The sequence below is a fragment of the Neophocaena asiaeorientalis genome, unplaced genomic scaffold (assembly GCF_003031525.2).
Source record: "Neophocaena asiaeorientalis asiaeorientalis breed wild unplaced genomic scaffold, Neophocaena_asiaeorientalis_V1.1 scaffold320, whole genome shotgun sequence".
In the NCBI taxonomy this organism is placed as follows: Eukaryota; Metazoa; Chordata; class Mammalia; order Artiodactyla; family Phocoenidae; genus Neophocaena; species Neophocaena asiaeorientalis.
Genome location: NW_020174826.1, coordinates 830,885 through 845,376, shown reverse-complemented (window position 1 = coordinate 845,376; position 14,492 = coordinate 830,885). Strand labels below are relative to the sequence as shown.

The 14,492-nt window shown below is 36.2% G+C and overlaps 1 protein-coding gene across 1 annotated transcript in view; it reads left to right on the top strand.

Moving 5' to 3' along the window:
• The window catches only part of SLC26A7 (solute carrier family 26 member 7), a 181,502-nt gene that overhangs the window by 79,872 nt on the left and 87,138 nt on the right, over nucleotides 1–14,492 (top strand). The window contains exon 4 of the mRNA XM_024760415.1: nucleotides 4,165–4,329. Coding sequence (XP_024616183.1) covers nucleotides 4,165–4,329 — 165 coding nt within the window. The remainder of the gene's footprint in view (nucleotides 1–4,164; nucleotides 4,330–14,492) is intronic.

Below are 14,492 nucleotides of genomic sequence, written 5' to 3'. Positions count from 1 at the left end.
TCTTTGTCACATTCTGCATTCCATCCTGGGGTCTCCTGACCTCCAAATGATTTTCTAAATATTTGCACACATTAAGGTTCATGGGTTTTGACAAATGCTTAATGTCATATATACACTATTATAGCATCATACAGAATAATTTCACCATCCTAAAAAGTTCCCTATGTTTCACCTTTTACATACTTTCCAACACCTAAGCCCCTGGCAACTACTGATCTGCTTACTGTCTAAATAGTTTTGCCTTTTCTAGAATGTCATATAAATGGAATCATGCAGTATGTGGCCTTTCCAGACTGTCTTCATTTGCTTACAATATTCATTTAAGATTCATCCATGTCTTTGCATGGCTTGATAAGCCATTCCTTTTTATTACTGAATAGTATGGAGAAGGGCTTTATATTCTGAATTCCACAGCACATAACCTCATAGGTATCCACCTGACATTTTTTTCTCATGTTCTCTTGTCACACAGAGGTTTTTTCTGCCATATCCCTATACAGTACTCAGTTGTTTTCCTATTATCACGAACAATTTAGCTCTCTCCCCCTAACCTGCATACTATACTCAGTAGAGAACAAAGGGCTTTTAGGGTTTTAGCTCCCACTCAAACAGCTTCTTAGACCTTACCTCCCTATTAACACCTACATTACAGTTCTTTATGCTCCTGGTTAACATTCTCTGCTCCCAACATCAGCATTTCATCTCACTTTATAAGTTCTTTCAAAGTGTGAGTTATATCTTTATCTCTGTATTCTGCAACAGTGTTGTGCCTTGCCCCTAGTAGGTATTCAATAAATATTCACTGAACAAACAAATAAGTGATTTGGTATAATGTGAGAGCCAGATTGCAGACAAACTGACAAAACCTGAAATGCATGCAATATTCCATCCACTTGGGTAGTATAGCTATTTTCTATGCACTCTTTTCTTTTTTCACTACTTGAAGGCCACTTGCAAAAAATGGCCTGAAATCTGACATACATTCAATTTATATAGAACATATGGTGTTTATAAAAGCATTACCAAATAGTATCATGCTAGTGAACCTTGATAATGTGTGTCAGAGGTTTTCAGCATTAGCCCAGAACATCAACATTACTACAAACAGCTGAAATATATTGTAAGAAATTTATTTTCTCATAAAATGTTGCATAGGCAAGTTTTTGGGAATTAGCTAGCCAGATTAGAATTATCATCATTCCTATTATTAGTAAAAGGCGTTGATGTAGCTCTTTATTAAGTCATTAGCTTAAAAATTGTTTAACATTGGCATAAAATTTAAACACTAGGCCTCCAAGTGAAATATTCTAGAAGGATCCTCATTTTACATACTTAAATTCCAGAAAAATCTTGGAAACAACAGTTCCATCTGTGGGCACCTCTTACAAAGCCTGTGTTGCACAGGTACTTGCTGCCTTCTACCTGTGTACCTCAACCTCTGTATGCTAGATCCCTAATTTTGATGTGAATAAACTGTTGAGATTTGGGTGCTGGGGAAAGGGGAGTTCTTAAATTTCTCCTTCTTCTCTCTCCTCCTTGTCCTATCCCTCCTCCTCCTCCTCTTCTTCCTCTTTTTCCTTCTTAAAATGTCTGCCATTGTTTTGGGTTATGGAGAATGTTGTCATCCAGAAGAAAGTAATTTCTCTTTAGCTAAATCTCACATGTTTGCAATCATCCTTTACATACACAATATTTTGTATCAGAAATGAGGTCTTAAGGGGCTTGTTGAACTTTCAAAGTCAAGAATTCTCCATTTTAGGAATTTATTCATTGCTGGGAAGATTTTTTTTTTAAGTATAAAACTACGAGTAGAATATTACAAAAATACTTTGAGTCTTTGGATAAGTTTTAAATCTTTTTGATTTATATTGTAAGGTAGGTACATATATTTTGAACATTTGAAAGGGCTGAACTCTTTTTATATCTTGAACTTTTCCCATACCCTTCCATTTGTAACTTTCAGGTTGTGGAAATGACATAAAGAAGTTGCTACTAGAAGATGGTGGTTAGCTGGAAGTTGTTGGTGTATCACTTCAGGTTAGGTGATGTTTGTTTCTCAGGCATGAGAAAACATTAACTCTTTTAAGTAGATGCTGAGTAGGAAACAAATAAAAACCAGAAAATAAAATGGTGATGATCTATACGAGGCCTCCCAAAGGAGTTTGCTTCTCAAAATAAATGAAAATAAGATTTCTTGTCATACAGATAAGAACTTTCTAACATTCCATGTATGCATAAAATTCCATATATGCAAACAGGTTTCACAATTTGAAACATTTGGATTGCTTGTATACTGCATTTAGCTGAAATGAAAATCCAACTCTCTGGAGTTCATCTTACCCCAATAATATGCTAATTTCATCCTCATGGCCTTTAAGAGTTAGTGTCATAATTTGCAACTAACTAGTAGAAAGATACTTGGGAAAAACTGTTTCAGTATTTTTCTTAACTAATTGTGTTTTCAGGATGAAGATCAACAGACTATGAATCAGTGTGTTCCAACTGTACCTATACTATTGATTGATTGGGTATTTCCCTTGGGACATTTCTATTTGACAAACTGACACATAGATGCAAACAGTTCAAATACATTTCTTTCTGCACTGATAAATTTGTTCATGTTCTCCAGAAGTGGAAAATATGGTGTGACCTTTTCTACATTTTGAAATCTCGTGGCTAGTTTTCCATGCTGGGTAAATATATATGGCACCTTATGACATTCAAGGTACATCACATATGTTGCACATTTTACAGGTTTCAAAGCTCTTTCATATGTTACTTCACATTCACTTTACAATAATTCTGCAATATCAATAGGGCAGACATCATTCTAATTACTTATAGATCATGAGGCTTGGAAATTTTTAACAGATTTTCTATAGTCACAAAAACTAGGATGTGGTAGAGCCAGAATCAGAACTTAAGTTTTCAGATTTGAGCCCAGAAAACTCCACCCTAATACAAGTTTAGAGTATTACTGCTTTTGGCCAAGGGACATTGTGATATGATGGAAATGATATATTTTGCAATATATGCTCTGGTGGTACTTAGACAGCACTTTATACTTCTCATATTTATCACTGTGACCTTTTGATAGAAAGAGATCTAATTGCTATTCTTTCCTTTGATTTCTTTAATAGTTAATCTTATTTTCCAACAAGAATTTTAAGACCTGACCTAAATATTATAATTAACACATTAAGAGGATATATCAGCGTGACCCACTTTGTGTTCATTTTCCAGTGTGGATACTCATTAATGTAATTTAATGTTACTTTCAAAACAACAAATCTCTATGACTGAGTTTACATGGATGCATTCAGTCAAAGAGTGGGCCATCTCCTAAAAGTTCTTTCTCTGCACTAATCATTGCAAGGTTAGTAGTTAGTAGAGAAAAGAGAATTGATTTTTGCTGCCATCTTTTGTCCAGCAGAGCTCAATGCACACCTTCTACTCAGATGAGATTATTTTGTCTGGCCATGAAATAGTTTTGCAATTGAGCATGATGCTAGAAGCAGAAAGGAAAAGTTTAAGAAGAATGACTTTCCTACTGATTCCTGGGTTTCTTAAGACATATTCCTTTAACCTATTTCTGTCTTTTGCTCTTCTCCATATACACATAAGTCCTGATGTTTTCCTATTAATATTTGCCCTTTACAGCTACTTGATGGAGTATCTAGTCAAAACAGTAGGTTTCCATTTCTCAGAACCTGGCAGAAACTCAAGAAATGGCTTTTCCTCCTCAATGCTTTTGAAGTTTTAAGCCTACTGGGTATAAAGTAGTGAATCATGTCCTTTGGATTAAAAAAAAATTATAGATATGATAACGCAAATTTTATTTTTCCCCACAGAACCCCATATATTAACTGATTTGAACATATTTCCTTTTTTGTAACATATGTTATTAGGAAAAGAGAAAAAAAGTCAATATTCAGAAAAAAACTGTGTTAACTTTAACTGAAGCACTTGTAATTGTACCCCAAAACATCTGGGGAATCTTGGAAACTAGTAATGTTCTCAAGAAAACTCAAGCTACTGAATATATAAAATTTAAGGAGCACATTTTACATCAGTTCCCTATGTCTGTGTATTGAAAATGAAAGTGTGTCAGATATTAATCCTTCTAGGAAGCTTGGGAAGTTTCATCTTCCTTTGTCCTCTTAGGTGGCCATGTTTGTGCTACAACTGGGTAGTGCCACATTCCTGCTTACAGAACCTGTGATCAGTGCGATGACAACTGGGGCTGCCACCCATGTCGTGACTTCACAAGTCAAATATCTCTTGGGAATGAAAATGCCGTATATATCTGGACCACTTGGATTCTTTTATGTGAGTTTTTCCGTATGTCTTTGTTCATATATTTTGGGTGTGTGTTTCACATAGTAAAATTTGGTTAATTACAATGTTGAGATTATTCTATTTTAAAGCAACTTGGGCTTAAATAAAATCTTTTAGGATATTTTTAATGTGATTAAGGGTATGAAACTAATTAGTAAAACCTACTAATTTGGGGAGCAATTCTTTGTAATAAACAATTAAATACGGTATAATTTGGGAACATGGTTGGAAAAATAGCTTGAATTTTTCTGTGACCAGATATGTTGCTAACTTCTAATGGAAGCCATCTACCAGGCTTATGGCCCAGTGTAACAACAGTACACCTTACCACATTCTTTGCATATTGTGAACCCTGGTATAGATCAAATCAGAGGCTTGGTCAAAACTGGAGTCGAGTCCCAATAGCAGACAATCAGTTATTAAAAGTCACTTGAACCTGAGATAGGAACATGTGTCCAGTTTGAACATATTATCCTAATAATTCCCCATTCTTCTTGGTCTCTTTTTGAAGCTGACCTAAAATTTATGACTGCTCAGGAAGTCACATCCTATTGGAGTTTTATAAGAAAATCAATGTCTTGTTAATGAAGTTGAGAGCAACCAGACTTCATTTTATTTAATTTTATATTGTAGAGGAGGAAAAGTATATTTTCCTTCTATCCTTGAGGAGCTGGAGCTCCTGTAACAAAAGACTAACAAGAGAAAAACAAACAAGTATATTAGCATGTATATTTCATATACACATGGGAGAAACTCCGGGATTAGTAACTCAAAAGAAGTGGCTAGGATTTGGGTTTAAACACTATCTTTAGTTAAAACAAAGGAATAAGAGTTGAGGGAAGCAAGTTATGAGAAGGTGACCATGAAAAATACAGTGAACATGGGTAAGATTTATTATGCAGGTTTAAATCACTGCCTTCTCCATTGGTAAGAATCTCTTGTGATTTAGAGTCATCTTTTTCTTCCTGGTACTAAGAGGAAGACACCCTTGCAAACAGAGATTTTCTATATAAATGTAAATTTCTCTATGAAAGGGTAACTTATACTGTTCTCAGAGGTTTCCTGTGTCTGCTGTTTCTCAAAATAATAAGCTAAAAATAATTCTTATACCAAAGAGGCATATTTTGGAGTGGCATATTCTGGTCTCCTACAATGTAATGTTCTATACTGAATTACATTAATGTTTTATAATGAGAGTATTCCCATTCCTAATATTCTTGCTCTTAATCAAGGAATGGCTGAATAGTAGCTCCATATATAGAAGTTTAATAAATTATCTAATTCCTGTTATTGAGGTGGTTTGTGGTATTTCACCATTATACACAGCTCATTGAAGATTTGTTTTATTCCTATGTTCTAGTTTGCATCCCTGATGATTTCATTGAGATCAATTCCTAGTTATGGAATCACTGGATTAAAATATTTTTGCCAAATATCAATCTGAAAAGCTGTACCAATTAATATTTACTCTCATCGTCAACTCTGATTATTACTATTTTTAAAATTTGCCATTTTGTTATGTGAAAAATAGTATCACTTTTCTGTTTGTGTGTTTCTCTGATTAGTTGGTAAAGTAGTTAATATAGATAGTAATTGGCAACACAAAGCTGGAAGCTTGTTCTAAATTTTTGTTATTTAAGTAATATCTTGCTTAGTGATTCATTCATTATAAGAAAGCATAAAACTAAAACAAGAACACTAAAACTGGAAGTGGAAACAATATAATTTCAAGCTCTAAATCAAACAAAAGTAGATCAAAATAGCTGTAAGTTATCAGGTGACTGGCTGAGTTAAAACTTTTGGTGATGCCAGGTGTGCACCAACAGAACCAAATCAGTACTAGATTCTGTCCTGATATCCTGGCTGGGAACAACATGCTTGTCTGTGCATGAGCAGTGTAAAGAAATGAGTGCAGGTTACAAGCTGGCCACTTCAGTCATATTCACATTACACAAATAATCATTCCTTTTTTCACTAGTTGTGTTAAAGAAGCTGGACAGCTGGATATGAGAACATTTGGTCTTTCAGCTCGTTTCTCTTGTGGCAATGTGTATAAAATTCTACATTGAAGTGTTTTGTGTATGATTTTTTAAATTTTGTTTTCTTGGAAGGTTAAGCTGCAAGCTACTTTTTCTTTGCCTTGTAGATCAGACACTGTAATGTGACTTTTGGGGGTCTTTTGTAAGTTCTCATACTGAAATGTAATCAGATTTAGAAATATTGTTAGATGGCTGACTAAATTTGCATTACTCAGTTGGTGGAAGTTGGTATGCTTTGTGTAGACGGAAAACAAAGAAAAGTTGCTCTTGCTTTTCAAAGTCTCAGAGCCCTGCACTGTTAGGCACCTAGGTAAGAATGATGCTTTGGTTCTTGCCAAGGTTTCAAAATTAATGCTAATATTGCAAAGTCAAAAATTGTGATCTGAGCATTAGATTAAGAAATAGATTTTGCATCATGCATAGGTCACACTGGGACATTTAGAAGGTGTGCTTTGGTGTAGTTAAGCTAAAAAAGAATCTGATGATAATAATGTAAATCTGAACTTGCCCATGGATCATTTAGGTGGGATGTGAAGGAGGAGAGCTGAACTCAGTACAGAGGACAAAATAGAGGCCTTGATCATCAGGTCAAAGAACCTAGAGGAGAATGATTTAACATATTTTTGGATTTTTTCTGCTTCTAAGTTCTCAAAACTGTTATATCCTTTATGAAAGCTACTCAAGTTGATGAAAGATAAAGAATATGTTACTGATATTCCTTGGAACATAAATTAATATCTAGACTATTTGAGACTCTTATACAATGTGCCAATTACCACTCTCAATAGTCTCAGCTGGAACACTCAAATTTCCTAAAACAATTCAGAATTGGCCAATCAAAATGTGCATTAATTAATTCCAGTAATAGCAGCGCTTATGGTCAACTTTGAGAGAAAACATAGCCTTTTGTCTTTATCCTGTTCTTAGGTTACTGCATATTGAGGTATCTTCCATCTGCCACTGCAATGGTTTCTACAGTGTCTTCCTCCTGGTGGATGCCTGATTCCGTTCTACTAAGAGAATCTAATTCTCTAGTTTGATTAGCTAAAATCTCTATCTCTTTGGTTACTTAGGGCTGGCAGATGTTCTTGCTTCCATGGAATATTTTAAACGATTAATTTGAATCAGATAAGGTTAGTGTTACATACTCAGTTCTTCCCTCTCAGATTATAGAACAGACTTCCAATAGATCCTTTTTTTTGACTTATAGTTGATTTACATTGTTTCAAGTGTAATTCTTTTTCAGATTCTTTTCCATTAAGGTTATTACAAGGTATTGAATATAGTTCCCTCTGTTATACAGTCACATCCTTGTTGTTTACCTGTTTTATATATAGTACTGTTTATCTGTTAATCCCAGATTCCTAATTTATCCCTTCCCCCCATTCTCTTTCCCCTTTGGAAACCATAAGTTTGTTTTCTATGTCAGTGCACTTTAAAAAGTGCTATATAAGTAATAGATACTAATCCTTTTCCTCTCTAGAGGACTGTTAATCAGATAAGCAAATCTAAATAATAAAACAAAATTATATCTTTTTTTCAACTTACAAATAAAGATGATTCCAAAATTTGTAAAACATAAAAAATATCTGCTATTAATGAGGGTTAGTCATCAGAAGTAAAGAAATGCTATGTTTTTTATTTTATTTTTAATTTAAAATAATTCTATCTATTCAGCTCATTTCCCCCCCCAACCAGTTATAAACCCATTTAATAAATTATAAACAGTTCTGCAATATATTGTAAAACAAGCAGAAGCAATAATATTATGAGTCACTTCTATCTTTGGACCCTGACTCACCAGTTAAATCATTTTATTCCTGTGTTCTCAAATTAATTTTTTTTCTATTTTGTTATATTTTTTAGCTTTATTTTTTAGACCCCACATATAAGTCGTATCATAAAGTATTTGTCTTTTCTGTCTGATTTATTTCACTTAGCATAATACCCTCCAGATCCATCCATGTTGTTGCAAATGGCAAAATTTCATTTTTTTGCGTGTGTGGCTGAGTAATATTCCATTGTATATATATGGTATATACACACCACATCTTCTTTATTCATTCATCTATTGATGAACGCTTAGGTTGCTTCCATATCTTGACTATTGTAAACAATATTGCTGTGAACATTGGGGTACATGTATCTTTTTGAATTAGCATTTTCATTTTGGGGGATTAATACCCAGAAGTGGACTTGCTGGATCATATGGTAGTTCTATTTTTAGTTTTTTTGAGAAACCACCATACTGTTTTCCATAGTGGCTACACCAATCTACATTCCCACTAACAGTGCACTAAGGTTCCCTTTTGAGAGATTTTTATAAAAAGAAAAATAATTTTGAAGTTTATTTTAATACTCATTAGAAGGGAAATTCTCTAATTGATAAAGCCAAAATCTAGAGAAAAAGTCTCACTATGTGAATTTTTGAAGCCTAAAAGCTTCTGGAGAAGGCAATCAGAGAGCAGGAAGATAGCAGGTCAAGACCAAATAAAATTTTTTATCAAATTTAAATTTTTGACTGATAGTTGGTCCCACACAGATAACAGGGAAAAGGTTAATTATTCTTGTCAATACAAAAATTGATTTTTTATACTGAGAAATGATGATGTATCTTTTTATTAGAAAGGATGTTTCCCCCCAAAAGGCACAATAAAACAAAAATTACTAGTTCATATTAGCAAATGTGAATTTCTTTGAGGTGGCACCAGTGTCTCAGCCTGTAGCAGCCTATGATAAATTTGGCAAAGTTATTTTCACTGGCATGGCTTTATATGAGAACTCTTCTAAATAATTCTGTACATTAAAGCCAAGAGCACAAGGCAAGCTTGGCAACACATTCACCTACCTTTTTTGGGAAGTTTTTACTTCCTTTTTCAAAATTGAGGAGTTTCAGAACCAGAAAGCAATTTCATTCCCACTCCCATCCCTGAAGTACAAGCAAAGTACTTTTCTAGTTTGGGTAGCTCTGAAGGCTACAAAGCAGGAACCAAGGATATTAACAAACTGGGCTAGAAACATCAGAAGGAAATCAAGGCCAATGAAACATTTTCTTCCATAGAGAATGAGATCACAATTAAAAATGTAAAAATGAGGCTTATATGTGAACAAATCTACTTTGAAGACACAGGCCCTCTGGGATTTCTGAATCAAGAACATGCTTTGGTAGTTTATGACAGCCCACATTTTCTCTGCAGTTATTGTGATATTTCTATTGTGAATTGTAAGGACGTTCAATACACCCTGAAAAATGGACAGAATAAATTGAAGGGGAGAGAAAAGGAATGTTAATCTGCAGCTTGAATCAATCAGGGATATAGGGGAGAGAAAATGTGGCAGGTTTAATTTGGATATGAAACAATTATATGGGAATTTGTAACAAAGGTTACTTTAAAATTCTAAATCAGAAGGCAAATATTTTAGCAATTCAATTATCTTGGGTTAAGCTCTCCATCCCCCGCAATTCACTGAAAAATGCATCAGCACAAAATCCAGTTGCTTAAGTAATTCAAATTAAACTTGGTTTTCTAAACAAGGGATGGCTGGATGCCACTTGGGCCTTGGCATGCTTGATTGTGAGTTTGGTGCAAGTGAGTTTTGTGCACCCATGCTGTCTCTAGCTGTTTAACATACCATACTTCCCCTAGATCACATTTTGTTTGGAGACTTAAAGTATCCCTTAAAGCAGTAGTTTATTGGGATAAATTTCTAGTGTAAGAAGCAGTTATTGATCAGAAATATGCATATAAAATGATGTAAAGAATAATAGAATGTTGTAATTTTTTTCTTCCTTTTGGGGTTGTGTTTGTATTCATGAAAACACAGACTGTGTTTGAGCTTTAAACTTAATATTAGTCTTGTTTTTCTATTAGTGTGTGCCACTTTGGGAAGTAGAGGGATTAGGGGAGGTTGATCTTAACAATAACCATTCTAAATTGTTTAAAGATATGTAGGCAAAGTTTATAGGAGACATCAAATTCTGAATACCAGAGAGAACTTGTGCCAGCATCAATTTTGGAATGATCATAAATGGCTTTAATGGTCCCTGAGCAGGAATCTAGATCTGCTTAGGTAGAATTCAAATATAATCAAGTTGGGAACTTCCTGGCTGGGCAGTTGTTGAGACTCCGTGCTTCCACTGTAGGGAGCATGGGTTTGATCCCTGCTCAGGGAAATAAGATCCCGAATGCTGCATGGCACGGCCAAAAAAAAAAAAACATTAAAAAAATAGACAAATATAATCAAGTTGAAAGCAAATTGGGGCAGGGAGAGGGTGTGCCTGGGCAATTGTGGCTCATGCTTAAAGTCTCCAAGGATGTGAAAGCTACCTTAAAAAACAAAAGCCAGGGCCCGCAGCAGACCTCAGTCTCATCTGAAAAGTGGGAGAGTTGAACTAAATGTGAGGCTTCAAAACCAGAAATATTCAACAGAATAATCTACACGTGGATGGGAAAAGGTTAGTGTGCATCCTTGATTCAAGAGTTTAAGAACCACTATAATGGATTTACTCAACAAATGTTAATTGACCACCTCATAGGTGATGAGAATACAGTTGAGAAATAACATCCCTGTTCTCATGGAGTTTTATTGAAATGCTGAGGCAGGGGCGATGTGAATTAGGAAGGGAGGAGAAAAATTGGTGAACAAGATAATCTCAGATAGTGTTAAAGAAAGAAACCAGGCAGTGTAATTGAAGCAGATAATGTGATAGAGTGAAGAAGTGATTATGCTCACCTTATGTTAATTGAGTAATTAAGTGAGTCACTGCATATAGGTTGGCTAGCCTAGTGCCTAGAAATGTTAGTTCCCCCACTCTTCTAGAAAGTGATGAATTTTAAACAATCTCTCCTATTCTTTCCATCCCAGTCTGCCCTCCCACCATATGTTTGTGGTAAGGATAATATAAAAATTTCTTTCTCTTCGAGGTAGAGAGAAGGAACTAAGGTGAATGCACTGTATAGATACAAATATACTTTCACCAAATGTGTATATGCTAAGAAAAAAACAGTCATGGTTCATGTTCTCAAAGTTTTTAGAATAAAGTTGGAAGGCATTATTGCTTCCCTTGGATTGACTTGATTCTGCTGCTGGTGTTAAAGGCACAAGGCAGCAGGTGGGTAGAGCTTGTTTGTCTGAGAAGCAGATAGGTGCCATTGAATCCCACCACTAACAAACAAAATCAGACTCCATGCTCCATGATAGTCTCTCTTTCAAAGTGTGGCATCGCCCCTCCATATATCCCAAGGGAAAAAGGAAGCACTGGGGAAGTTTGCAAAAATTGTTTGCTGGACTGAAAGAAGAGAATAGTGTGTGAGGCATTGGTGAATGTGTTGCTCTAGGGTTCAGAGAACCTGAGTCACAGTCTTGACTCTGTCACTCACAAGCCAAGTCTCCTAGGATAAGGTAAGTTACAAATCTTTGGAGTCTTGGTTTCTACATCTGTAGAATGAGTACATTCAACTGGTTGATTTCTAAGGTCTTTCTAGCTCTGACAAGTGTATTCTAAATACTGTCTTTGTTAGGCACTGTAGTTGAAATCCTTACCACAGCTATCCACCATGCCTATTTATCTGTGACAGGTGCTTAATCAGTTGGCTGTCTCTCTTAATGGTACTAATTGTTTAGTCACTGTTACTAAAAGCTTTCTGTTTAGTTTCAGTTTGTGTTTTATCTTGGTTACTTTTATCTTTGTTAACTTGAAGAGGAAGGAATTTACTAGGGTATATAGGGAACTCCAAAGGCAAAAGCTGTGAGTCCCTTTGTCCGCTGTATTGCTAAGGCTGCCATGACAAACTGTATAGACTGAGTGGCTTAAAAAATAGAAATGTATTTTCTCACAGTTCTGAATGCTGGAAGTCAAAAATCAAGATGCCAATACGGCTGGTTTGCTCTGAGGCTTCTCTCCTTTGCTTGTATATGACCACCCTCCTGCCTCTTCTTATGGTAGCACCTCTGTGCATGTGCATTCCTGGTGTCTCTCTGTCTGTCTTAAGCTCTTCTTTTTATAAAGACACCAGTCAGATTGGATTAGGGTCCACCCTAAAAGCATCATTTTAACTTAATTATCTCTTTAAAGGCCCTGTCTCCAAATATTATGAGTCACATTATGAGGTATTGAGGATCTGGGCTTCAACATATGAATTTTAAGGAAACACAGTTGAGTCCATAACACCCTCTTTGAATTGTCTCAGCAGTGAGAAGCATTTTACTTGGTAACTGTGTTTGTAGCCTATGGTTACTGTAATAAATTACCATAAACATGGTAACAACACACAAAAATTTATTCTCTCATTTACAGAGGCCAGAAGTCCAAAATCAAGGTGTCACCAGGGCCACACATGCTCTGGAGGTTCTAGGGGAGAATCATTCCTTGTCTTCTAGCTTCTGGTAGCTCCAGACATTCCTTGGCTTATGGCTGCATCACACCAAACTGTGCCTCTGTCACCACATGGCCTTCCCCTCTGTGTGTGTGTCTGCTCCTCTTCTGTCTCCTATAAGGGTACACGTAACTGGATTTTAGACAAATGTCTATGCATAGATTATGCCAAATGTGTTTTCAGACCAAAGTCTGAACACATGGTAACAAGCATGTATGAATGTTACCATTTTTCTGGAGATACTCCTGGATTTGTGGTCGATGACTGACACAAAGCCATATATTGGGAGTTAAGATTCATAGATTTCAGATCAGTACTTAATACCTACCATAAAGTAGTGTATTGTCAGATTTATTAAATTTTGTTGGTTATACTATCACTTTGTTGTTTCTCTAGTGAAACACAAACCTATTTTTCTCTGGGCACAGGTGTTTCTACACAGGGCCTTCTTTAGAACTTCAGTAACAGTTGTACAATGTTGAATGGGTATGACCATTGAAACTATTAAAAGGGTATGACCTCCTTTTTTCTTAATTAAATTCTGAATATGAGGGTTTTTAGCTTTGGATTTTGCTTCATTCTTATAAAAACAGAATGATTTAACATCTGATTATTTAGATCAAATAGCATATATCAAAGATGGATTACTTGAGATTTACTGTAATAATAGGTTTAAAATTTAGATCAATGTCTTGTACAAGTAGAACCCTAATAAACATGTTGAGTGAGATTGCTTCTCCAAATAATAGCAGTAGCCATGTCATGATGGGATCTCCAGGTTTCCAGGGGCTACCTCAGAAAGATGGTGCAGTATTAGGACGTAAGCTCACCTCTCCTTACAGAAACATCAAAATCACAACTAACTGCTGAACAACCATCAACAAGAAAATGCTGGAACCTAACACAAAGAATATCCTACATCCAAGGAAAAGGGAGAAATCACAATGAAACAGTTGGAGGGGCATAACTGTGATAAAATCAAATCCCATACCTATTGGGTGGGTGACCCACAAGCTGGAAAATAATTATACCACAAAAGTTATCCCACAGGAGAACTGAGCCCCATATCAGGCTCCCCAACCTGGGAGTCTAGCAATGGGAGGAGGAGCCCCCAGAGAATCTGGCTTTGAAGTCCAGTGGGGTTTGATTGGAGGAATTCCACAAGACTGGGGGAAACAGAAACTCCACTCTTGGAAGGTACATACAAGGTCTCATGTGCACCAGGACATGGTGAAAAAAGCAGTGACCTCATAAGAGTCAGGTTCAGACCTAGCTGGTAGAATTGGAGGGTCTCCTGTGGAGGCAGGGAGTGGTTGTGACTCACTGAAGGGACAAATACATTGGCAGTGGTAGTTTTGGGGAGTACTCACTGGCATGAGCACTCCTGGAGGCTTCCATTTTTCCACCAAGAGGGGGCCCCACCCAACAGCCTGTAGGCTCCAGTGCTGGGACACCTCAGGCCAACGAACCAACAGGGCAGCAACACAGCCCCACTTATCAGCAGACAGGGTGCTTAAAGTCTTCCTGAGCCCACAGCTTCCTGCTAAACACATCCCTTGACACAGCCCTGCTCACCAGAGGGACAAGACCCAGTTCCACAAACCAGTGGGCAGAAACATGTTCCTCCCATCAGGAAGTCTGCACAAGTCTGTTAGACAGCCTCACCCACCAAGGGGAAGACAGCAGAAGCAAGAAGAACTATAGTCCTGCAACCTGTGGAATGGAAACCACAATCACA